Here is a 24,543-nt window from a genome sequence, read left to right as displayed (position 1 = left end):
AGTCCTTTTGTGGACCTCGCATGCGAAAGTTCCCTCCTTGTATCCATCTGAGATTCACATTTGTGATTCATCTAGTATTACAGAATATTTCATACTTGCCTCAAAATTTGAAAATAAGATTTTTGAAATGCACACAAATAGTAAATACTATGTCATACTCCACGGCAGCAACCAGAAAGAAGACAGGTCCTCACAAAATCATAGAAGAAAAACCCATAAGAAGAATAAGATATCCAATGTTTCTCATTCATATAGTATTTGTTCTCATTCATGTAGTACTTTACGACCCGTCGGAAAGTACTTGAGTGTGATCGTCATACTACATTGTGGGTTATACTACCATTTTTATAATCAATACATGTGTAACGAGTTTATACTTTAGAATACTGTGTCAACAGACAAAATACGTGTTATGACAGAGTGATCGTCATAAGATTATTTGTTATAATCAATATACATATGACGGGTTTATATTTTAGAATACTGTGTCAACATACAAAATACGTATATGAGAGTCACGCTCCTTCAAAAATTTCTGATTAACATAGGTTTTGTTGCCTCACGATTACAAAAATGAATATAAGAGAGCAATGCATATGCACAGTCTTGATCTCTTGGACCCCTGTAGTCCAAGAGATTTATGGTCACTCACCGTTGGATGTAAATTCAACGGTTGACTTGACGGGTAATAATCATTTATGTCATATTGCATTTATATATATCATTTTGAACCATTGAATTAATATCCAACGGTGGGTGACCACTATCTCTTGGACTCCTGTGGTCCAAGAGATCGGGACTGTGCATATGCATACGTGATTAATCGTGGAGATGTGGGGACAAAATTGCTGCCAAAATGCGATGCGAGGAATAGGGTTTGGGTGGATCCCTATAAGCTATGTAGATTAGGTTATCTACTTTCAAAGTTTCAATTATCAGCTTATCCCCCATGCTTTGCTATCCTTTATTTAAACGTCGGTTCTGGATCAGATTACTACTAGTAAAAATGAGTATTTATGCTCTTCATTTGAGTCTTACTCAAAAACACATATGGCTGCTTAAGAACAGCTGTTTTAATGTATTCCGATTTTCTTCCGTTTACTAACACATGAATTTTAAAATTACTTCGGTTTTCATCCGTTTACTAACACATGAATATTGGAATTAATCGGAATCCAAATTTACCATGCTTTTAATAACCGGACTCCACAAGTCTAATACTTTTTGTTAGGCACACAGCACAAGTCCAATTCCACGATAAAACTAAACCAGTGTGAATAAACAAAGAACAAGAATGCCTCCGAAGGCCTTTTAAGATATCGCAGGATATGCACACGATATAAGATTTGGCATCAACAAACATGTTGCATCAAAATTCATATACCATAACAGGACAAAGCACATGTGAGGAAATGTGAACTACCAAAGGGCTATAGAATCATTACGAAAATAAAACATAGTTTTTTTAATTAAAATCCAGAGTAGCAGAACCAACAACAAAAATATTTAGTTGCCTTGGGTAAAATCCAAAGCACCTAGACTCAACACCGAACCGAAGGACAAGGACTCCGTATGCTGTAACGTCGCCACCGCCTGTCAAGCACCCAATTCTGGGACTGAATGCCTAACAATGATGACCAAAAACTATAACATATAAAACAGTATGACCAACAAACCATAGTAATAGTGACAATAGGTAAGTTTTTACTACTATTATTATATTTATATAAGATTTCCCCTGCGGAAATCTGATGAGCCAGTCCGGTTCACTTCTTCTTAGCAGCGGCCTTGGTGATCTTAGCACCAGTTGGATCCTTCTTCTCAACACTCTTGATGACACCAACAGCAACAGTCTGTCGCATGTCCCTCACAGCAAATCGTCCAAGTGGGGGGTACTCAGAGAAGGTCTCAACAACCATGGGCTTGGTGGGAATCATCTTCACAAATCCAGCATCACCATTCTTCAAGAACTTGGGCTCCTTCTCCAGTTCTTTACCAGATCGCCTGTCAATCTTTGTCAACATCTCAGCAAATTTAACAGCAATGTGGGAGGTGTGACAGTCAAGAACAGGAGCATATCCTTGTCCAATCTGGCCAGGGTGGTTCATGATGATGACCTGAGCGGTAAAGTTTGCTGCTTCCTTTGCAGGATCATCCTTGGAGTTGGAAGCAACATAACCACGCTTGAGATCCTTAACAGCAACATTCTTCACGTTGAATCCAACATTGTCACCTGGAAGGGCCTCTTGGAGAGATTCATGGTGCATCTCCACAGACTTAACTTCAGTAGTCAGCCCAGTGGGGGCAAAAGTCACAAGCATACCAGGCTTCAGGGTACCAGTCTCAACTCGTCCAACAGGGACGGTACCAATACCACCAATCTTGTACACATCCTGAAGTGGAAGTCGAAGGGGCTTGTCTGATGGTCTCTTGGGCTCACTGATCAAGTCAAGGGCCTCAAGAAGGGTGGGTCCCTTGTACCAGTCAAGGTTGGTGGACCTCTCAATCATGTTGTCACCCTCGAACCCAGAAATGGGCACAAAGGGGATCTTTTCTGGGTTGTACCCGACCTTCTTGAGATAGGATGAGACTTCCTTGACAATTTCATCGTACCTTGCCTTTGAGTACTTGGGAGTGGTGGCATCCATCTGTAAACAATAGTTGATGTCATGTGACAAGTTAGAACTGCTTCTGAATAACTACAACAATGGCTGATATCCAATACCAATTGAAATATAAAACATAAGGCTCACCTTGTTACAGCAGCAAATCATCTGCCTAACACCAAGAGTAAAAGCAAGTAAAGCATGCTCTCGGGTCTGACCATCCTTGGAAATGCCAGCTTCAAAACCACCAGTGGTGGAGTCAATAATAAGGATGGCACAGTCAGCCTGGGAGGTGCCAGTAATCATGTTCTTGATAAAGTCACGATGTCCAGGAGCATCAATAACAGTGCAGTAGTACTTGGTGGTCTCAAACTTCCACAAGGCAATATCAATTGTAATACCACGTTCACGCTCGGCCTTGAGCTTGTCCAGCACCCAGGCATACTTGAATGACCTTTTGTTCATCTCAGCAGCTTCCTTCTCAAACCTCTCGATAACACGCTTGTCGATACCACCAAGCTTGTAGATCAAATGACCAGTGGTAGTCGACTTACCAGAGTCGACATGGCCAATGACCACAATGTTGATGTGGAACTTCTCTTTACCCATTACAGGATTTCAGAAAGATAACTGAAATCACAAACCGATTACCAAAACTCAATGAGCAAATTAGCTTGAATAGACTACAAGATCATCACAACATGGATATTCGTCAACAAACAATAAACACACTGCAGAGCCATGAGCATAACATAAGAACGAAGAAAACAACTAACTTTAAAGACTAATGAAAAAAACAGGGTGATGCATTACTATTACAGAACTCAGTCCCTTAGATGTTCATAAAGATTTGCAATCATGTCTGCAAATCATTACAGGTATGTAGGATCATCACTGTTTCCAACAAATAACAACTCACAACTATAATCTCAAAAAGAAATCTCTCATTTTTGTAATCACAACAAAATACGAAATGGGAAAATATAGTTGCTCCTGAAATTCCCCAAATCAACATAATTTAAAAAATTTAAGGGATATTTTCAAAAAGCAACACCTATTACTATGGCTTCAAGGGAACGAGTCACATGGAACTGATCAAATCCACAAACTAGATAATGAAGCATAATAACAAAAGGGATTAATATTTTTCAAAAATATAGGGACAGAGTATATAAGAATACCAAACCATCATTCAGATACATGATTGTACTTCATCAAAATATAAACAAATATCAAAACAAAATATTTTCTTTTTTCCGAATCCTAATTAAAGAGGCATGAGAACGGATTGAAAAGAACCCTAATCCAAAAACAAAATCAGATGGGGAAAAAAAAAATTTCCCAAACATGATCAGAAAAACGAAACACCTAAAACCCACATGCAGTTTATACGAAAATCCTGATCTAATCACAAACACCAACAAAACCCAGTTCACAAATTCATCAGTTCAACAAACAACAAACAAAAGGAGAATTTTTCAAAAGCTTTCGAGACATGAACATCTAAAAAGAATTAGAGCTAAATCGGAGAAATAGAATCGCAACTGAATTTATTAAATAAACGCTGTAACAAAGAGACAAAGATTTGAACCTGAAGAAACGGAGGAGAAGAACTGGAAAAAGATTCAGAGGTCTCTCTCGCCGACTTTGGTGTGATGAGCGAGACAGAGCAGAAGATGAGAAAAGTGAGAGGAGCTTGTGAATTTTTAAATAGAAGCCAATCTGCGTCACTGTGGTTAGGGTTTCATTCGCCGCCCTTGGATCTTGGGTGATTTGATCTAACGGCTGTAGTGTTTACTTGCGAGTTATGCTGCTGACGTCGTCATCCATGCACGTGTGACGTGTCATAATGCGCTGCGCTGGCATATTATACATTTCGGGTAATTCCATTTCGCTCTTTTAACTGCTAACGACATTCATTGAATATTATAATTTTTTAACTAATTCTTAACGGGAATCAAATATACAATCCGCCAAAAAATGACACTCGCAAATTTATTAAATGCTATAAAGAATAACATCCATCAAATATTGTAATTTATCACACTCGTTTTACTTTTCTTTATTTTCTGCCCAAAAATATCACTTGCAACAATTATAGAAATCTGTTAAAGGTTACGTAGAGAGCTTTTAGCTCAAGCTTTTAAAATATTACTTCTTTTTCTCTTGATATCATTTGTATCATAAACAAAACTATATATATTTGTAGTCTAATAGACTAAGTCAATGACAATTTGGCATCATAATGATTTTGTATTTGTTTTGGTTCTTCTTATCAATAAAATATTATCGTTTTTTATATTTAAAAAAAAATAAATAGTACCAATTGATCGAGGAAAAAAGCAACAACACTCTTTGCATTTTTGCATTGCGGTGATATCTCACTCTCATTACTCTTTTGCACAAGTATAGAGATTTTCATACTCTTATGCTGCCCATTTGTATTCATTCTCTTATTTTTGTTATTTGATTCTCATTATTTTATGGAGTAATTATTTGATTCTCGTTCTAATTACTCAATAAAACACAAGATTATAAAAGGAATAAGTACAAATGAATAAAATGATAGTGTGAAACCGACATGTTACACAACAGTTACACCCACATATATCCAAATAAAAACCTCATTCCTAATTTTAAACCCTTCATTTCTAGACCATACTACATTTTCCCCACAATGCTATTTTAGAGTATTTTTAACATGGGAAATGTTCAAATTTATTTTAATTCCTTATGCAATTATTATAAATTTATGAATTGGAGATAATTCTCTTTAACTCCATCTGTGTGCCAATTTACCATAAGACTTTGAAATGGCGTGAAAGCTTGCAAAACCAATATGGTTGCAGCTATGTATTTATAATGATTGTATAGATAAGTACAAGTTTGAAAATCATAAACTGTTCCTACAAACCAGGATATATGCTATTAAGCTATAAAGTCATATGCAACATAAAACTCCTATTTCAAAAGAACCAGAGGATAAAGAACTGTCATTCAAACAAGATGAATTCAAATTCAAAAACTCAGTAGACTTATCCACGTCAAAGGTCTAACAGGCCCCCTCAAGCTGAGTGGTCCTTGAAGAACAGGAAGCTTGAAAACAAATGTCTTAAACTGAGAAGAATTGAGACCTTTAGTGAACAAATTAGCGATCGAGCAATTATAATTAACATTCAACTCACCACGAATCACTTTCTCCCGAACATAGTGGTAGTCGACTTCTAAATGCTTAGTCCGTGAATAAAAAAAGGGATTGGAAGCAAAGAGCAATAGAAGAAGTATTATCACACCATATGGGAGACGTAGGTAAGAAAATACACAGATCTCGTAACAAGGAGCGCAACCAAGATAACTCAGGAGCAGTATAAGCTAACTGCATGTACTCGACATCCGTACTAGAACGTGAAACAATCTTCTGCTTCTTTGAGCTTGAGGAAATTAAATTAGAACCAAAATAAACATAAAACCACTTGTAGAATGTCTTGTATTATGATCCCCTACATAGTCAGCATCAGAATAAGCATTTAATTCAAGCTTGCCAGCTCGATACCGAAGCCCATGATCATATGAGACCTTCATATACCACATAATGCGTTTCACTGCATGCGAGTGCACTGTTGTAGGTGAGTGCATGAATTGGCAGACTTGGTTCACAACATAAGACAAGTCCAGCCGAGTAATAGTGAGGTATTGTAAGGCAAATTATCAGAAATCGAATTCATTTTGTCCAAAAAGTCAGAAATTGACATATCTCTCTTAATAATACGCAACAACTCATTTCACAAGTGTAAAATCCAATTATGTGAGGTGGACACATAATGACTCTCCAACGATTGTTAAGTTTGGCGAGAAGTGGGGGAAAGATCGACAATAGCCAATACTGCCGGACTCAATGAGTTGTTGATCCAACTGAGAATGGTCTGATCTTGTTGCACCCAATTAAGATAAACAGGATTCAGTAGAGAAGTATTTGTTGCTGGGAGATGCTTGGGTGGACATGGCACCGAGCCATCAACATAGCCAAAAAGGTCATGACTGCCAAGAATGAGACATATTTGAGCCAACCAAAGTGGATAATTGGTCATGTTGAGCTTGATGGTAACAATAGTGGAAATTGTTGGTATAGCAGCATGGGTGGGTGTGGCATAATTGTTGGTTGGAGGTGATGATGGGTTTGCATCATTGGTGTAGGCAGGAGCAGCACTTGAGTTGCTGGTAGCCATGAGAACATAAAAAAATTAATGCATCATTTGACTAGAGGCTCTGGATACCATATAAGACTTCGAAATGGCATGAAAGCTTGCAAAACCAATATGGTACAAGTTTGAAAATCATAAAGTGTTCCTACAAACCAAGATAACAGTTATTAAGCGATAATGGCCCATTTAAATTGGAGGCCATCTTGGTTTAATATTTACTCCATAAACATTTATCCACGTTAGACCTTGGTTTAATATTTACTCCATAAATATTTAACTTGAATAATGGCCCATTTAAACCAGGAATGAGTGACAAATAACCTTTTGTGACTAGCATGTGTTAACTTTATTTTTTTATACAAATAATATTATATTTTAATTTAATTTAAATTATGGATAGTGAGATTCAAATTCGGGTGCAGAGTGGGAAACACATATACTCTAATCAACTTGGCTAAACCCATAAATGTGCATGTGTTAACTCTTTGCACATGGTTAACAATTTTTAATAGAAGTTAACGGATGTTAACAATTTAATTGCCACCACTCATGATTTAAGAGTGACATCTTTTTCAAATTAAAGTTGAGTGCGTAAACATTGATTTACATATTTAAGTTAAGAGAGATTATTTTTAAGAAGAAAAAAAAATTAAGAGAGTTTATTCGTAATTTATCTTATAAATTCCAAATTTAGCAAAAATGCTCACCACAAGATTAAATACAATTTTTTTTTATTTTAGCAAATTTAATTCAGGTTAATAAATATTTCCATAATTCAAGTTTGGTCGATGTACATTTTACTTTTCAACATAACTCCAATACATAAAAATTATTCTTTCTTCAATACACAAGAGGGAGCTTTTGCTAATTTTCAAATTTAGAGCTCGAGCTTCCTATCGCTCTTCTTCACGAACGCTCAAGTCGACCAGCCCCCCTTTCATTTTTCTGTTATAGCTCAGGTTCGTATCTCTCTGTTATGGCTTTTGTCATTAAAAAAAACACGCTATGTTCTTTATGTTTGATTCAGCTCTCAGCTTTCTCTATGTGTGGTTCTTTGGTTGAAAGCCCAACCTTTTGTTTGTTATTTGTCCGACTGAAATGAATTGATTTTGACACAATTTTCTCTGGGTTTCTGTATATATCGCCAATGGGCTTAGGTGTTCCTGTCAGTTCTCAGACGATGTTGGAGAAATTTGTTTTCTGGGTTTAGTTTTGAGATTTTGGATTCTGGGTCGGCTTGATTTTGTTCTCATGTTTACTTGGAGGCCATCTTTTATTAGTATCAATAAAATCAAAACGTGTACTTTGATGTATGTGATTTTTGGCTGATTGAATACAATCGCGTATGTGATTATAGAAAGAAAAAAAATAATAAAATGGTGCTTTGAATTTAATTTATGTTTCTTCTTTGTTTCAAAAATTAGGTGCTTTTGTTTTCATGCTTCGTTTTCTGGTCTTGATTGAATTAGTTTCATATGAGTCGTTCCCTTTAACCAATAGGAATAGGTGTTGCCCTTTGGAAATCACTCTGAAATTTTATTTTTCATATTTGATTTGGAAGATCATTGCAGGAGCAACTGTATATCTTTGTTGTTGTTTACTTATTTATTTATTTATGGTTGAGCTTCTGTCCATGCATTGTATTTATCTATCTGCTGATGAAACGGCCATGGTTTGATAATCTGAGAAAGTATGCCCTTTGTTGTGTATAAGTTTAATTATAATAAAACTAATTGTCTGATTGAGCTTTGATAATTTGTATGTTGTGATTTCAGTTTTCTTGGTGAAAGTCCATAATGGATTAGGAGGCTCAACCAAATTAACAAGTTCAGCAGTAAAAAATTGGTGCTTCCCATCTTTTGGTAATCATTCAGTAAAATGATTTCTGTTTGTAGATATGGCTTTAGAAATAGTTACATGAACGGAAACTTCAGTAGGCTCTGTTATGAACATTCGTTTCATCAATACTTGTCTAACCCGCAAAGGATGGCTGTTTCTCCATATAGTTCGAATCCAATTAATAGCACTTTGAGGCCTATACATTATTTGAGTCAAACCCAAATTGACCCAGTTCCCAAAATTGCTTCAAATGGATTTCTGGGTATATATGACCGGTTTTTGTTGTATAACTTTTACTCAACCAAGCCCCCTTCGCGATCTTTTAGAAGGAGAGAAAGTAAAAGAGTCAAATCCAGTAAATCAACTCTTGATGAAGTCCAATTTCAAAGGGCCATATCCCAGTTGTTGCCTAGATTCACACCTGAAGAACTTTGCAATGTTATAACTCAGCAAGACGATCCTATTGTGTGTTTAGAGTTGTTCAATTGGGCATCACAACAGCCACGGTTCAAACATGATGTTTCTACTTATCACATTACGGTAAAGAAACTTGGGGTAGCTAAAATGTATGAAGAAATGGATGATGTTGTCAATCAAGTGCTTGCTATTTCCTACATTGGTTCTGAGGCACTTTACAATTCCATTATCTATTTTTTCACAGAAGCTCGGAAGTTGACTAGAGCTGTCAATATATTTAAACACATGCAGAATAGCAGAAACTTGAATTGCAGGCCTTCAATTAGGACGTATAATATTCTTTTTACGGCCTTTTTGAGTAGGGGATCTAATTCTTACATAAATCACATGTACATGGAGACCATTAGGTGCCTGTTTAGGCAAATGGTGGATGATGGGATTGAACCTGATATTTACTCTTTGAATTCTATGATTAAGGGGTATGTACTTTCCCTTCATGTCAATGATGCACTTAGAATATTCCATCAGATGGGTGTGGTCTATAATTGCTTGCCCAACTCATTTTCGTATGATTATCTCATCCATGGGTTATGTTCCCAAGGCCGAACAAACAATGCTAAGCAGCTGTGCAATGAAATGAAGAGTAAAGGGTTTATCCCAAGTAGTAAATCATACAACTCGCTTGTGAACGCTTTGGCTCTTAATGGAGAGGTTGAGGAGGCAGTGAAGTATTTGTGGGAGATGATTGAGAAGCAAAGATCAGCTGAATTCATTACTTATAGGACAGTGCTTGATGAAATCTGCAGACAAGGAAGGGTGGGAGAGGCAATGAGGTTGTTGAAGGAGTTCCAAGAGAAAGACCTTCTGAATGGGCATACTTACAGGAAGCTTCTATATGTGCTTGAAGATGACTATGGAGATTCGAGTGCCCACTCTCAATTCAGGTAGTGTCATTGATCATTTGTGAGCACATCTTTCCGATTACTTTGATGTTATCTTCCACAAATCTACCGGACTGCCAGTATTGTTAGTGCGGGATAGTGCCTAAATTAGAGCCTATATGTGGTTGGCAGCTGGTGTGTGGCAAAATTTTCTGAATAGGTTGTTGATAAGTGGATCTGGTAATTTGGATATGAAGAAGCAATGGTATAAATTTTGAATTCTTTTCTATACCTGTCATATCAGTCACTTGTAGCCTAATTGGCTGTAAGATTTATACAATCTTTGTAACAAGTGTTTGGACGAAGGTTTTTATATACCTGTCATATCAATCACTTGTAGCCTAATTGGCTGTAAGATTTATACAATCTTTGTAACAAGTGTTTGGACGAAGCTTTTTGTATACCTGTCATATCAGTCACTTGTAATAAGTTTTATCTATTGGAACAGGTTGAGTCTCCATCTGTTTGAATTGGGAAGTATGTTATCTTGGAGTGATAGTTATTAGTTTGCAGCTTACTCAATTTGCTTAATTGGATGTGAATAAACTCTGATCCAGTGTTTCCTTCATTCTTGCAGATAAACTGAGTTCTAAAAGTAGCTCTTCTTTTACTGTTGAAGTTAAGCCGTTGCATCACTACATAGAGTTTGACAATCACGAAAAATGTTGCCATTTGGTTGAAAATCAGTTTAGGCAAGAATAACATTTTAGCTCACCTCAAACAGTGCTGTTAAGAAATCAGCACAACCCTCTCTACGAGAGCTTGCTGCCAAATGTATTCACTGGCATCTCTTCCACTGGCACATGCTCTCGTGGCATCCTCCTCCTCGTCCAGGATAAATCCAAGTGATCTGGAAGACTCTTTACTCCAATTGGTCCAAGAGCACCACCATGCCTCCCTCAGAATCCACAATCTCACTGGTTAGTCCCCCAACACTTGTTCTTGGGTTTTTTCCTTTATATTGCAAAAGTTCTTAACTATTGGAATGAATTAGTTACTAATTAATTAATTAAGCGTAATGTAAGTGATTGTGGCAGAGAAGGCACAGAATGAAGCAACTAAAAAGGCAGTGTGTGTGGCAGAGCTTCTGGTGGAAGCAGTGAAAAGGAGGGTTTAATAACAAGGCACTACTTGTGTTCGAGTTTTTATCACTGTGCACTTTTCCTCTAACTTGCTAATTTGTTGGACGTTGTCTTGTGGAGTCTCCACGTTTACCTATTGTTTTGAGTGAGTTTCCCTACAAACATGAGAAGGATTTTTTGCCATGTATTTTTAACTGCTTTATCTCATTAACAAGTTACTTGGAATACCATATCGAAAAATCAACTAGGAATTCGATGTAGTTTGATCTTGTCAAAAATTATTGTCTCTGCGTTGAATGGTAGTGCATATAATCCCCAAAAAAAAGAAAGAGAGAAAATTGATCAAAGCATATCATTAAACTTGACAGACTATGGCGTCCATAATCTAGGATTGCAAGTTGCGACTTCTCTTCTCCTCGATACCTGACTGAGAAAATCTACGTCGAAGAATGTCTAGAACCTCTTCTATTTTCACATCTTTAAGGGCCAGCAGAACCATGGCATGATAAAGCACATCTGCCATCTCTGAGGCAGCTCGTGGCTTATCTTCATTGTCCTCTAGTGTTCGGCATAGCTCATCTGCCTCTTCCCTGGAGCAGCAAAGAAAACCATGAACAAAGGTTTACTGTTGAAAATTAGGATAGTTCATTTACTAACAAAGTTCTCTAGTAAGGATAAAATGCATATGAGTTCTCCAGTTCCTTTTGGTACCTTTGATTTCTTGAGAAGTTATCACACAAGGTAAGAGAAACTTATATCATTACAACTCAAATCTGACACAATTTGAACATCATACCTTATTTTTGAACACAACAACTTCTCATCAAGTAGTAGTCGTCGGGTCCATGAGGGCTTTCCACTCTGTGGGACTTCTAATTCTCCTTTTCGCTGGGCAATTGTAGACTCCAATGAGTACAAAGTGGTCAACGCTAATTTATCTTCTTTGTCCTGCCACAAACTATCTGAATCACTTACAATTCACTGTAATTTGACTCATGAATGAATGATAAAAATATGTAAGCTCTTTTAGTTCATTAAATGCTGAAAACCTGTTGATTTTCTAACAAATCAAACACTGGGGTGTAATAGCAAGTCTCTGATCCTGTGTGGCAAGTGGGTCCATCAGGCTTCCCGAGGTAAATTATCTGAGAAATAAGTCTGAGTTAAAGTAATTAAATCAAGCACATAAACATGGATTAAAAAATATATTCCAATTAAACTAGCAAGCAACATACAGAGTCTCGATCACAATCAAGGAAGATGTCATGGACATTAATGAAATTATTGGAGGTCTCTCCCTTTGTCCACAACATTGAACGTGAGCGACTGTAGAATGTTGCTTTCCGTGAGGAAACTGTTGTAGCCACTGCTTCCCTGTTCGCAAAGCCTTGCATCAAGATGGCTCCCGTGTCAACATTTTGAGCTATGGCAACCGCCAAACCTCTGTTATCCCATTTTACACTATCTAACACTGTTTCAACCTGAAATAATACTAACAGATATTACAGTCTCATCCATTTGCATATCCAAAATACTATCTTGATAATGGAGAAAAAGGAAAAACACGATGTACAGACTAAATTAAGACAAAACCTATAATATCTGTCACCAATATGAGATATGGCACTACAATATCTGTCACCATGCGCATAACTAATTTTACATGGAGCAGTTATGGCTGATAATCAGAAGACAAAACCTACGGGTTTAACAGAACTAAACAGCTGAATCAAACAAAGGTGGCAAGATAAAGTATATGCTAATATGGAAAAGATAAACCATACAAGTCCTATTGAAAGGTTCATTAAAGAGCAAGAATACAAAATATAATACAAATGAAATTTAAAAACTTGGCATCTGTGGCAAATCAAACAGATGAAGTGGCATCTGGTTTTCGTCTAGTTGTTATACCTGTGTTTTAGCTTTCTTTTGTGGTCATTTTGACCACTGCTGTATTTTCTTGTTATATCCAATAAAATTTGTTTCTTAAAAAAAAAAAGAGTTCTTAGAAAATGATGAATTAAAAAATGTTTAAACAGTAGCCAGATGATCATGATGTTGTTCTTAAAAAGACAAGTATAAAAAATCAAGGATTACAAAGTTGAGACTGTTTGATTATCAGATAATCAATATGAAGAGAGAAAATAAATCCTTTTGGAATTATTGATAACACAACACTGGAATGATGAACACCGTTAAGACAAAAAACATTAGAGCAGCAGGAACGCCGTTCTCAAGTTTTGTCCTATCTTTTGCCAATAGGTTTTATGGTCCTCCTATGCCCTATTTAATATATGGTAGACACTCACCAGCACTCTTCTAAGAATGCTTCGAAAATGTACGGAATTTTGAGTCTTTTTTAATGCACACTGAGAGAAAGAAGTTTGTAAAAGTAAGTTTACATTTCTGACAATTGGCTGTTACCTACACACATATGTGACAAAATCTGGCTGAAGAAAAGGAAATTTGAGTCTTTTTGAATGCACACTCAGAGAAAGAAGTTTGTAAAAGTAAGTTTTGATTTCTGACAATTGGCTGTTACCTACACACATATTGACAATATCTGGCTGAAGAAAAGGAAAATTATAAGTATTTGTGAATAATATGAACAATAAAGAAAGGGGGTCAGTATGTAGAGTTCACATGTGGCCAAATATAGCACTTATACGTAAACTATTGGGGAACATTGGGTACTTTTCTAGAAGATGAATCATGCGAAAGAACAGGTATTGAAATGAACCAGTGTAACAAAATTTTATTTTATTTGAGAAACAGCTAAAGAACAGGGGTTAGATGTAGTCAGTATTGATTCTATAAATGCTAATGGGTTTATCAAGATAAGATAAAAACAATGAAGAATCCTTCTGTATCACTTATTAGAAATATTTCTATGTAATACTTTTTCTTTGGAAGTAAGGAGCGTACAGTCCAGATGGTATCGAACAACAATGGACAGCTTCAAGATATGCTAATGAGAAAAAACCATCCAGCAATATCATTCTCTCTTTTCTCTGTTTAAGACCTGTAAGTCCGTACCACAACACAACAGTCTGGGTATGATCTGACTGCATAAATAGGTACCTTTGATTGAAGATGAAGGTCCCTGTCCAAGTTGTTGGTGGAGGCATAAACAAGGGAACTGCTCTTTCTCGTGAAATTGTCTCTACCATAATAATAATTGTTAGAAACGGAAGGACGGCAGGGGAAAGAAACTCTCACAGATTGCAGACAGTGTAAATGTGAAATCGCCATTCATGTCAAGCTTCCTGTGACAACATATACAAGATGAAGCCATTTCTTACCAAAAAGGAACTAAAAAGGGAAAGTAAAAAAAAAAACAACGCATTCATGAAAAAAAGTCCACAATGACATACCTAGGAATTAAAGAAATAGGTGTGAGGTACTCAAGATTAAAATCTTCAGAGGAAATGAGACAAAGGAAATGATATCTGCAATAATAAGATAGATAATCATGAGAGTAATGACAGTACTATGGGCGTCTCTGTGTTCTCTCTGTGTGTGTGTGTGTGTGTGAGAGAGAGAGAGAGAGAGAGAGAGAGAGAGAGAGAGAGAGAGTACCATAGCAGAGAAATTCTTCCGGCACCCTTTTTCTGATTCTTATGATGTCCTGAATAAAAAGAAAGGTTTATGATAATGCTCTGTAGATAAAAAAGCAGGTTCCCCCAATGATCAGACTTGAAAAAGCAGTCCCACCCAAAAAATGAAAATGAAAAAAGACTTGCAAAGGTAAGAACTAATAAAACAAATAATCACATATTGGCCTAACCTAGCATTGGATATCTCGTCACATAACTAACATATGAAGTGAATATAATTCTACAACAGATTCATGCTGATGAGGCAAATATAGAACATCATAACTTCTCTAGAGAGCTTTTTTTATTTTTATTTTGCAGTGATTTCGTATTGTAATCACCCACTGGCAATGGATGTCACCGTAATCTGGTTCAAGTAACCTCCTTTGAAGAGGGCTTGATTAAACCAGTTCAATCCTGTCTGAAATTTTGAACTTGCATTAGCAATGACCCCGGCAGCAAGATTAGGGGGAAGACCAACTTTATCAAGCACAATGACAAACTCTTCCTAAGCTATTGCTATAACCACATAACTGTCACCGCATTCATGCAGTTCAACTAATCAAGGACTACATGGGCGTTTTGTTGTGAAAACTACACTGCTGTAATGTGAATGATTGCTGCAAAACTAGAACTTGAAAGTGTCCAACAAGTTTGGAATCACACTAAACACATTTTGCAAATTCCCTTCTACTTTCTTTCTTTTTGAATACATGCTTAAATTAATAAAACAGGGAAGACCACTGCACAACAACAAAGGCCTAAACAAATCCGTAAAGAGTAAAGACAAAGACCAGGCCATACAAGGCAAGCAAAATGATCAAACAAGATACTTAAATATACATAACAGTATTTCAAATTCAGAAAGATCGCAAGGCTACACGCCGAATTTCTTTTAGGCTCAACAAATATGTTCTCTTTACAACATCTGCATAAAAGTTCTAATTCTGTTAAATTCCTCAGCTCATATTCAAAGAACGGAAAACAAAATTTGAATTTTTCCTGTGTCATCAAATCATAAGTTGCAAATAGGTAACTTTAGTTTCATAATCAAAATTCAGTACAATAAATACAAGTTCAGTTAAGTTGATCTGCATATGATAGCAGAAGAAAAATAACAAAAGAAAAGTACATGTGAATCCAACTCTACAGATACAACCAAATGTCAGCATAGCTTAAACAGGAACCTTGAATTCAACTAGACTAGAAAATAAACCCAATAACCAACCACATAATATCAAAGTCATCCATTTCACATTGAAAGCTATTCGGATTGTTATCACCATTGAGAGTTTTCAAATTCTAAAGGAATCCCACTTGGGTTTCATTACTGTGTAACCAAATCAATTATCCTTTTCACATTACAAAGCCAATCCAGTTCACATAGTAGATAAAAAAATGGAACAAAACACTGAAAGGGAAAGGGAAAAAGCAGAGCAGAATGCTAAGACATTGACAAAATCAACTCAGATCTGAACATGCTTTTACAAACTGCTCAATTCATAAGTAAGTAAAACTAACCAATCCTAGAAATGCAAACAGCTCAATTCAAGAATCATAACATGCTTGAATTTGCATTGAAATTTTTACGTCTTATGCCATGTGTTGAAATAAAAATACAAAGAGTCAAATTAATTAACACCACCAACGGCAGAACTAAAAAAACCCAACTTAACCAAACGACTCTAAATCCGAAAATCAACAGATCTCCCCACCCCCTTCTCCCTCTAACAGCTTCAGCAAATTCTTAGAGAAGCCACTGAAATTCATATCCAACCACCACCAACTTAATCAGATTCTTAGAGGATATAAATGCTAAGTTTTCACCATCAAAACCCACATCAGTGCATTCCAGTATCACATGATTCAAATGTGAACAAGAGATGTGGGTGCGTTTGTGTGCTGATATACCAACTCACCTTCAGACTTAGAGAAAGAGAGGCGTAATGCTGCTGACGTTGCTGTTGCTGCTGCTGCTGCTCGCTGTTGCCGATAAAACAAACGTATGTCTATACTCTATATGGAATGTAGGCAAGTGTGCGTGCTCTCTAACATTACGGGCTCCACGGCAATTCCAAACCCAACCCAAATTTTGGCCCAATCCAAGCACGTCTTTGCATTGTTATATTCAGAAATTGATCTACACACCTAATTTTAATGTCAAATCTACCCTTATTTTAAAGGAAAAAGACACTTTGTAAAAGCAAAATTTATTGCCACAGCTACCCATTGAAACCAAACTCCCTTCAAATTTTTTCACTAAATCGCAACATAATTTATTAAATAAACGCTGTAACAAAGAGACAAAGATTTGAACCTGAAGAAACGGAGGAGAAGAACTGGAAAAAGATTCAGAGGTCTCTCTCGCCGACTTTGGTGTGATGAGCGAGACAGAGCAGAAGATGAGAAAAGTGAGAGGAGCTTGTGAATTTTTAAATAGAAGCCAATCTGCGTCACTGTGGTTAGGGTTTCATTCGCCGCCCTTGGATCTTGGGTGATTTGATCTAACGGCTGTAGTGTTTACTTGCGAGTTATGCTGCTGACGTCGTCATCCATGCACGTGTGACGTGTCATAATGCGCTGCGCTGGCATATTATACATTTCGGGTAATTCCATTTCGCTCTTTTAACTGCTAACGACATTCATTGAATATTATAATTTTTTAACTAATTCTTAACGGGAATCAAATATACAATCCGCCAAAAAATGACACTCGCAAATTTATTAAATGCTATAAAGAATAACATCCATCAAATATTGTAATTTATCACACTCGTTTTACTTTTCTTTATTTTCTGCCCAAAAATATCACTTGCAACAATTATAGAAATCTGTTAAAGGTTACGTAGAGAGCTTTTAGCTCAAGCTTTTAAAATATTACTTCTTTTTCTCTTGATATCATTTGTATCATAAACAAAACTATATATATTTGTAGTCTAATAGACTAAGTCAATGACAATTTGGCATCATAATGATTTTGTATTTGTTTTGGTTCTTCTTATCAATAAAATATGATCGTTTTTTATATTTAAAAAAAAATAAGTAGTACCAATTGATCGAGGAAAAAAGCAACAACACTCTTTGCATTTTTGCATTGCAGTGATATCTCACTCTCATTACTCTTTTGCACAAGTATAGTGATTTTCATACTCTTATGCTGCCTATTTGTATTCATTCTCTTATTTTTGTTATTTGATTCTCATTATTTTATGGAGCAATTATTTGATTCTCATTCTAATTACTCAATAAAACACAAGATTATAAAAGGAATAAGTACAAATGAATAAAATGATAGTGTGAAACCGACATGTTACACAACAGTTACACCCACATATATCCAAATAAAAACCTCATTCCTAATTTTAAACCCTTCATTTCTAGACCATACTACATTTTCCCCACAATGCTATTTTAGAGTATTTTTAACATGGGAAATGTTCAAATTTATTTTAATTCCTTATGCAATTATTATAAATTTATGAATTGGAGATAATTCTCTTTAACTCCATCTGTGTGCCAATTTACCATAAGACTTTGAAATGGCGTGAAAGCTTGCAAAACCAATATGGTTGCAGCTATGTATTTATAATGATTGTATAGATAAGTACAAGTTTGAAAATCATAAACTGTTCCTACAAACCAGGATATATGCTATTAAGCTATAAAGTCATATGCAACATAAAACTCCTATTTCAAAAGAACCAGAGGATAAAGAACTGTCATTCAAACAAGATGAATTCAAATTCAAAAACTCAGTAGACTTATCCACGTCAAAGGTCTAACAGGCCCCCTCAAGCTGAGTGGTCCTTGAAGAACAGGAAGCTTGAAAACAAATGTCTTAAACTGAGAAGAATTGAGACCTTTAGTGAACAAATTAGCGATCGAAAAATTATAATTAACATTCAACTCACCACGAATCACTTTCTCCCGAACATAGTGGTAGTCGACTTCTAAATGCTTAGTCCGTGAATAAAAAAAGGGATTGGAAGCAAAGAGCAATAGAAGAAGTATTATCACACCATATGGGAGACGTAGGTAAGAAGATACACAGATCTCGTAACAAGGAGCGCAACCAAGATAACTCAGGAGCAGTATAAGCTAACTGCATGTACTCGACATCCGTACTAGAACGTGAAACAATCTTCTGCTTCTTTGAGCTTGAGGAAATTAAATTAGAACCAAAATAAACATAAAACCACTTGTAGAATGTCTTGTATTATGATCCCCTACATAGTCAGCATCAGAATAAGCATTTAATTCAAGCTTGCCAGCTCGATACCGAAGCCCATGATCATATGAGACCTTCATATACCACATAATGTGTTTCACTGCGTGCGAGTGCACTGTTGTAGGTGAGTGCATGAATTGGCAGACTTGGTTCACAACATAAGACAAGTCCAGCCGAGTAATAGTGAGGTATTGTAAGGCAAATTATCAGAAATCGAATTCATTTTGTCCAAAAAGTCAGAAATTGACATATCTCTCTTAATAATACGCAACAACTCATTTCACAAGTGTAAAATCCAATTATGTGAGGTGGACACATAACGACTCTCCAACGATTGTTAAGTTTGGCGAGAAGTGGGGGAAAGATCGACAATAGCCAATAATGCCGGACTCAATGAGTTGTTGATCCAACTGAGAATGGTCTGATCTTGTTGCACCCAATTAAGATAAACAGGATTCAGTAGAGAAGTATTTGTTGCTGGGAGATGCTTGGGTGGACATGGCACCGAGCCATCAACATAGCCAAAAAGGTCATGACTGCCAAGAATGAGACATATTTGAGCCAACCAAAGTGGATAATTGGTCATGTTGAGCTTGATGGTAACAATAGTGGAAATTGTTGGTATAGCAGCATGGGTGGGTGTGGCATAATTGTTGGTTGGAGGTGATGATGGGTTTGCATCATTGGTGTAGGCAGGAGCAGCACTTGAGTTGTTGGTAGCCATGAGAACATAAAAAAATTAATGCATCATTTGACTAGAGGCTCTGGATACCATATAAGACTTCGAAATGGCATGAAAGCTTGCAAAACCAATATGGTACAAGTTTGAAAATCATAAAGTTGTTCCTACAAACCCAGATAACAGTTATTAAGCGATAATGGCCCATTTAAATTGGAGGCCATCTTGGTTTAATATTTACTCCATAAACATTTATCCACGTCAGACCTTGGTTTCATATTTACTCCATAAATATTTAACTTGAATAATGGCCCATTTAAACCAGGAATGAGTGACAAATAACCTTTTGTGACTAGCATGTGTTAACTTTATTTTTTTATACAAATAATATTTTATTTTATTTTAATTTAAATTACGGATAGTGAGATTCAAATTCGGGTGCAGAGTGGGAAACACATATACTCTAATCAACTTGGCTAAACCCATAAATGTGCATGTGTTAACTCTTTGCACATGGTTAACAATTTTTAATAGAAGTTAACGGATGTTAACAATTTAATTGCCACCACTCATGATTTAAGAGTGACATCTTTTTCAAATTAAAGTTGAGTGCTTAAACATTGATTTACATATTTAAGTTAAGAGAGATTATTTTTAAGAAGAAAAAAAAATTAAGAGAGTTTATTCGTAATTTATCTTATAAATTCCAAATTTAGCAAAAATGCTCACCACAAGATTAAATACAATTTTTTTTTATTTTAGCAAATTTAATTCAGGTTAATAAATATTTCCATAATTCAAGTTTGGTCGATGTACATTTTACTTTTCAACATAACTCCAATACATAAAAATTATTCTTTCTTCAATACACAAGAGGGAGCTTTTGCTAATTTTCAAATTTAGAGCTCGAGCTTCCTATCGCTCTTCTTCACGAACGCTCAAGTCGACCAGCCCCCCTTTCATTTTTCTGTTATAGCTCAGGTTCGTATCTCTCTGTTATGGCTTTTGTCATTAAAAAAAACACGCTATGTTCTTTATGTTTGATTCAGCTCTCAGCTTTCTCTATGTGTGGTTCTTTGGTTGAAAGCCCAACCTTTTGTTTGTTATTTGTCCGACTGAAATGAATTGATTTTGACACAATTTTCTCTGGGTTTCTGTATATATCGCCAATGGGCTTAGGTGTTCCTGTCAGTTCTCAGACGATGTTGGAGAAATTTGTTTTCTGGGTTTAGTTTTGAGATTTTGGATTCTGGGTCGGCTTGATTTTGTTCTCATGTTTACTTGGAGGCCATCTTTTATTAGTATCAATAAAATCAAAACGTGTACTTTGATGTATGTGATTTTTGGCTGATTGAATACAATCGCGTATGTGATTATAGAAAGAAAAAAAATAATAAAATGGTGCTTTGAATTTAATTTATGTTTCTTCTTTGTTTCAAAAATTAGGTGCTTTTGTTTTCATGCTTCGTTTTCTGGTCTTGATTGAATTAGTTTCATATGAGTCGTTCCCTTTAACCAATAGGAATAGGTGTTGCCCTTTGGAAATCACTCTGAAATTTTATTTTTCATATTTGATTTGGAAGATCATTGCAGGAGCAACTGTATATCTTTGTTGTTGTTTACTTATTTATTTATTTATGGTTGAGCTTCTGTCCATGCATTGTATTTATCTATCTGCTGATGAAACGGCCATGGTTTGATAATCTGAGAAAGTATGCCCTTTGTTGTGTATAAGTTTAATTATAATAAAACTAATTGTCTGATTGAGCTTTGATAATTTGTATGTTGTGATTTCAGTTTTCTTGGTGAAAGTCCATAATGGATTAGGAGGCTCAACCAAATTAACAAGTTCAGCAGTAAAAAATTGGTGCTTCCCATCTTTTGGTAATCATTCAGTAAAATGATTTCTGTTTGTAGATATGGCTTTAGAAATAGTTACATGAACGGAAACTTCAGTAGGCTCTGTTATGAACATTCGTTTCATCAATACTTGTCTAACCCGCAAAGGATGGCTGTTTCTCCATATAGTTCGAATCCAATTAATAGCACTTTGAGGCCTATACATTATTTGAGTCAAACCCAAATTGACCCAGTTCCCAAAATTGCTTCAAATGGATTTCTGGGTATATATGACCGGTTTTTGTTGTATAACTTTTACTCAACCAAGCCCCCTTCGCGATCTTTTAGAAGGAGAGAAAGTAAAAGAGTCAAATCCAGTAAATCAACTCTTGATGAAGTCCAATTTCAAAGGGCCATATCCCAGTTGTTGCCTAGATTCACACCTGAAGAACTTTGCAATGTTATAACTCAGCAAGACGATCCTATTGTGTGTTTAGAGTTGTTCAATTGGGCATCACAACAGCCACGCTTCAAACATGATGTTTCTACTTATCACATTACGGTAAAGAAACTTGGGGTAGCTAAAATGTATGAAGAAATGGATGATGTTGTCAATCAAGTGCTTGCTATTTCCTACATTGGTTCTGAGGCACTTTACAATTCCATTATCTATTTTTTCACAGAAGCTCGGAAGTTGACTAGAGCTGTCAATATATTTAAACACATGCAGAATAGCAGAAACTTGAATTGCAGGCCTTCAATTAGGACGTATAATATTCTTTTTACGGCCTTTTTGAGTAGGGGATCTAATTCTTACATAAATCACATGTACATGGAGACCATTAGGTGCCTGTTTAGGCAAATGGTGGATGATGGGATTGAACCTGATATTTACTCTTTGAATTCTATGATTAAGGGGTATGTACTTTCCCTTCATGTCAATGATGCACTTAGAATATTCCATCAGATGGGTGTGGTCTATAATTGCTTGCCCAACTCATTTTCGTATGATTATCTCATCCATGGGTTATGTTCCCAAGGCCGAACAAACAATGCTAAGCAGCTGTGCAATGAAATGAAGAGTAAAGGGTTTATCCCAAGTAGTAAATCATACAACTCGCTTGTGAACGCTTTGGCTCTTAATGGAGAGGTTGAGGAGGCAGTGAAGTATTTGTGGGAGATGATTGAGAAGCAAAGATCAGCTGAATTCATTACTTATAGGACAGTGCTTGATGAAATCTGCAGACAAGGAAGGGTGGGAGAGGCAATGAGGTTGTTGAAGGAGTTCCAAGAGAAAGACCTTCTGAATGGGCATACTTACAGGAAGCTTCTATATGTGCTTGAAGATGACTATGGAGATTCGAGTGCCCACTCTCAATTCAGGTAGTGTCATTGATCATTTGTGAGCACATCTTTCCGATTACTTTGATGTTATCTTCCACAAATCTATTGTTAGTGCGGGATAGTGCCTAAATTAGAGCCTATATGTGGTTGGCAGCTGGTGTGTGGCAAAATTTTCTGAATAGGTTGTTGATAAGTGGATCTGGTAATTTGGATATGAAGAAGCAATGGTATAAATTTTGAATTCTTTTCTATACCTGTCATATCAGTCACTTGTAGCCTAATTGGCTGTAAGATTTATACAATCTTTGTAACAAGTGTTTGGACGAAGGTTTTTATATACCTGTCATATCAATCACTTGTAGCCTAATTGGCTGTAAGATTTATACAATCTTTGTAACAAGTGTTTGGACGAAGCTTTTTGTATACCTGTCATATCAGTCACTTGTAATAAGTTTTATCTATTGGAACAGGTTGAGTCTCCATCTGTTTGAATTGGGAAGTATGTTATCTTGGAGTGATAGTTATTAGTTTGCAGCTTACTCAATTTGCTTAATTGGATGTGAATAAACTCTGATCCAGTGTTTCCTTCATTCTTGCAGATAAACTGAGTTCTAAAAGTAGCTCTTCTTTTACTGTTGAAGTTAAGCCGTTGCATCACTACATAGAGTTTGACAATCACGAAAAATGTTGCCATTTGGTTGAAAATCAGTTTAGGCAAGAATAACATTTTAGCTCACCTCAAACAGTGCTGTTAAGAAATCAGCACAACCCTCTCTACGAGAGCTTGCTGCCAAATGTATTCACTGGCATCTCTTCCACTGGCACATGCTCTCGTGGCATCCTCCTCCTCGTCCAGGATAAATCCAAGTGATCTGGAAGACTCTTTACTCCAATTGGTCCAAGAGCACCACCATGCCTCCCTCAGAATCCACAATCTCACTGGTTAGTCCCCCAACACTTGTTCTTGGGTTTTTTCCTTTATATTGCAAAAGTTCTTAACTATTGGAATGAATTAGTTACTAATTAATTAATTAAGCGTAATGTAAGTGATTGTGGCAGAGAAGGCACAGAATGAAGCCACTAAAAAGGCAGTGTGTGTGGCAGAGCTTCTGGTGGAAGCAGTGTGTGTGGCAGAGCTTCTGGTTGGAAGTTCTTAAAAAGACAAGTATAAAAAATCAAGGATTTTGAGACTGTTTGATTATCAGATAATCAATATGAAGAGAGAAAATAAATCCTTTTGGAATTATTGATAACACAACACTGGAATGATGAACACCGTTAAGACAAAAAACATTAGAGCAGCAGGAACACCGTTCTCAAGTTTTGTCCTATCTTTTGCCAATAGGTTTTATGGTCCTCCTATGCCCTATTTAATATATGGTAGACACTTACCAGCGCTCTCCTAAGAATGCTTCGAAAATGTACGGAAATTTGAGTCTTTTTTAATGCACACTCAGAGAAAGAAGTTTGTAAAAGTAAGTTTAGATTTCTGACAATTGGCTGTTACCTACACACATATGTGACAAAATGTGGCTGAAGAAAAGGAAATTTGAGTCTTTTTGAATGCACACTCAGAGAAAGAAGTTTGTAAAAGTAAGTTTTGATTTCTGACAATTGGCTGTTACCTACACACATATTGACAATATCTGGCTGAAGAAAAGGAAAATTATAAGTATTTGTGAATAATATGAACAATAAAGAAAGGGGGTCAGTATGTAGAGTTCACATGTGGCCAAATATAGCACTTATACGTAAACTATTGGGGAACAT

General features: G+C 36.1%; 4 protein-coding genes and 1 non-coding gene across 17 annotated transcripts; 2 read left to right on the top strand and 3 right to left on the bottom strand.

Annotated features, from left to right (window-relative positions):
* Window positions 1–1,415: 1,415 nt before the first annotated feature.
* On the bottom strand, window positions 1,416–4,304 carry LOC117629640 (elongation factor 1-alpha-like). The gene is made up of 3 exons (XM_034362199.1): window positions 4,198–4,304; window positions 2,754–3,236; window positions 1,416–2,648 (listed from the first exon to the last, which is right to left on the bottom strand). The coding sequence occupies exons 2-3, from the start codon at window positions 3,213–3,215 to the stop codon at window positions 1,767–1,769; spliced, it is 1,344 nt and encodes a 447-aa protein (XP_034218090.1). The 5' UTR covers window positions 3,216–3,236; window positions 4,198–4,304; the 3' UTR covers window positions 1,416–1,766.
* LOC117633331 lies at window positions 3,425–3,508 on the bottom strand. The gene has a single exon (XR_004586638.1). It is a non-coding gene; the product is annotated as a small nucleolar RNA SNORD25 (small nucleolar RNA).
* A 4,286-nt stretch (window positions 4,305–8,590) lies between the features above and the next one.
* LOC117629636 (pentatricopeptide repeat-containing protein At2g27800, mitochondrial-like) lies at window positions 8,591–24,471 on the top strand. 5 transcript variants are annotated; one of them, XR_004586133.1, is made up of 4 exons: window positions 8,591–8,670; window positions 21,388–22,812; window positions 23,373–23,715; window positions 23,838–24,470. XR_004586133.1 is itself a non-coding variant. In XM_034362191.1 (3 exons), exons 2-3 carry the CDS (start codon window positions 21,491–21,493, stop codon window positions 23,374–23,376), a joined length of 1,326 nt encoding a protein of 441 aa, XP_034218082.1. In that variant the 5' UTR covers window positions 8,591–8,670; window positions 21,388–21,490; the 3' UTR covers window positions 23,377–24,471. The 5 variants fall into 5 exon arrangements, 2 of the variants coding, with proteins under 2 accessions (XP_034218082.1, XP_034218083.1); XR_004586131.1 differs by having other exon boundaries at window positions 23,833–24,470; XR_004586132.1 differs by having other exon boundaries at window positions 23,821–24,470.
* On the top strand, window positions 8,658–11,347 carry LOC117629635 (pentatricopeptide repeat-containing protein At2g27800, mitochondrial-like). Of its 4 annotated transcripts, none has more exons than XM_034362190.1 (3): window positions 8,658–10,008; window positions 10,583–10,925; window positions 11,048–11,347. In XM_034362190.1, exons 1-2 carry the CDS (start codon window positions 8,687–8,689, stop codon window positions 10,584–10,586), a joined length of 1,326 nt encoding a protein of 441 aa, XP_034218081.1. In that variant the 5' UTR covers window positions 8,658–8,686; the 3' UTR covers window positions 10,587–10,925; window positions 11,048–11,347. The 4 variants fall into 4 exon arrangements, with proteins under 4 accessions (XP_034218081.1, XP_034218077.1, XP_034218078.1 ...); XM_034362186.1 differs by having other exon boundaries at window positions 11,043–11,347; XM_034362187.1 differs by having other exon boundaries at window positions 11,031–11,347.
* Window positions 11,295–17,105, bottom strand: LOC117629637 (histidine biosynthesis bifunctional protein hisIE, chloroplastic). 6 transcript variants are annotated; one of them, XM_034362194.1, is made up of 9 exons: window positions 17,001–17,059; window positions 16,603–16,823; window positions 14,667–14,715; window positions 14,462–14,536; window positions 14,169–14,353; window positions 12,323–12,568; window positions 12,137–12,232; window positions 11,884–12,035; window positions 11,295–11,677 (listed from the first exon to the last, which is right to left on the bottom strand). In XM_034362194.1, the coding sequence occupies exons 5-9, from the start codon at window positions 14,337–14,339 to the stop codon at window positions 11,473–11,475; spliced, it is 870 nt and encodes a 289-aa protein (XP_034218085.1). In that variant the 5' UTR covers window positions 14,340–14,353; window positions 14,462–14,536; window positions 14,667–14,715; window positions 16,603–16,823; window positions 17,001–17,059; the 3' UTR covers window positions 11,295–11,472. The 6 variants fall into 6 exon arrangements, with proteins under 6 accessions (XP_034218085.1, XP_034218084.1, XP_034218086.1 ...); XM_034362193.1 differs by lacking the exon at window positions 16,603–16,823 and having other exon boundaries at window positions 17,001–17,105; XM_034362195.1 differs by lacking the exons at window positions 14,462–14,536; window positions 16,603–16,823 and having other exon boundaries at window positions 11,349–11,677; window positions 17,001–17,105.
* Window positions 24,472–24,543: the final 72 nt, after the last annotated feature.

This window comes from Prunus dulcis, chromosome 6 (assembly GCF_902201215.1).
Source record: "Prunus dulcis chromosome 6, ALMONDv2, whole genome shotgun sequence".
Classification (NCBI taxonomy): domain Eukaryota; kingdom Viridiplantae; phylum Streptophyta; class Magnoliopsida; order Rosales; family Rosaceae; genus Prunus; species Prunus dulcis.
This window is presented reverse-complemented; position numbering and strand designations above follow the sequence as displayed.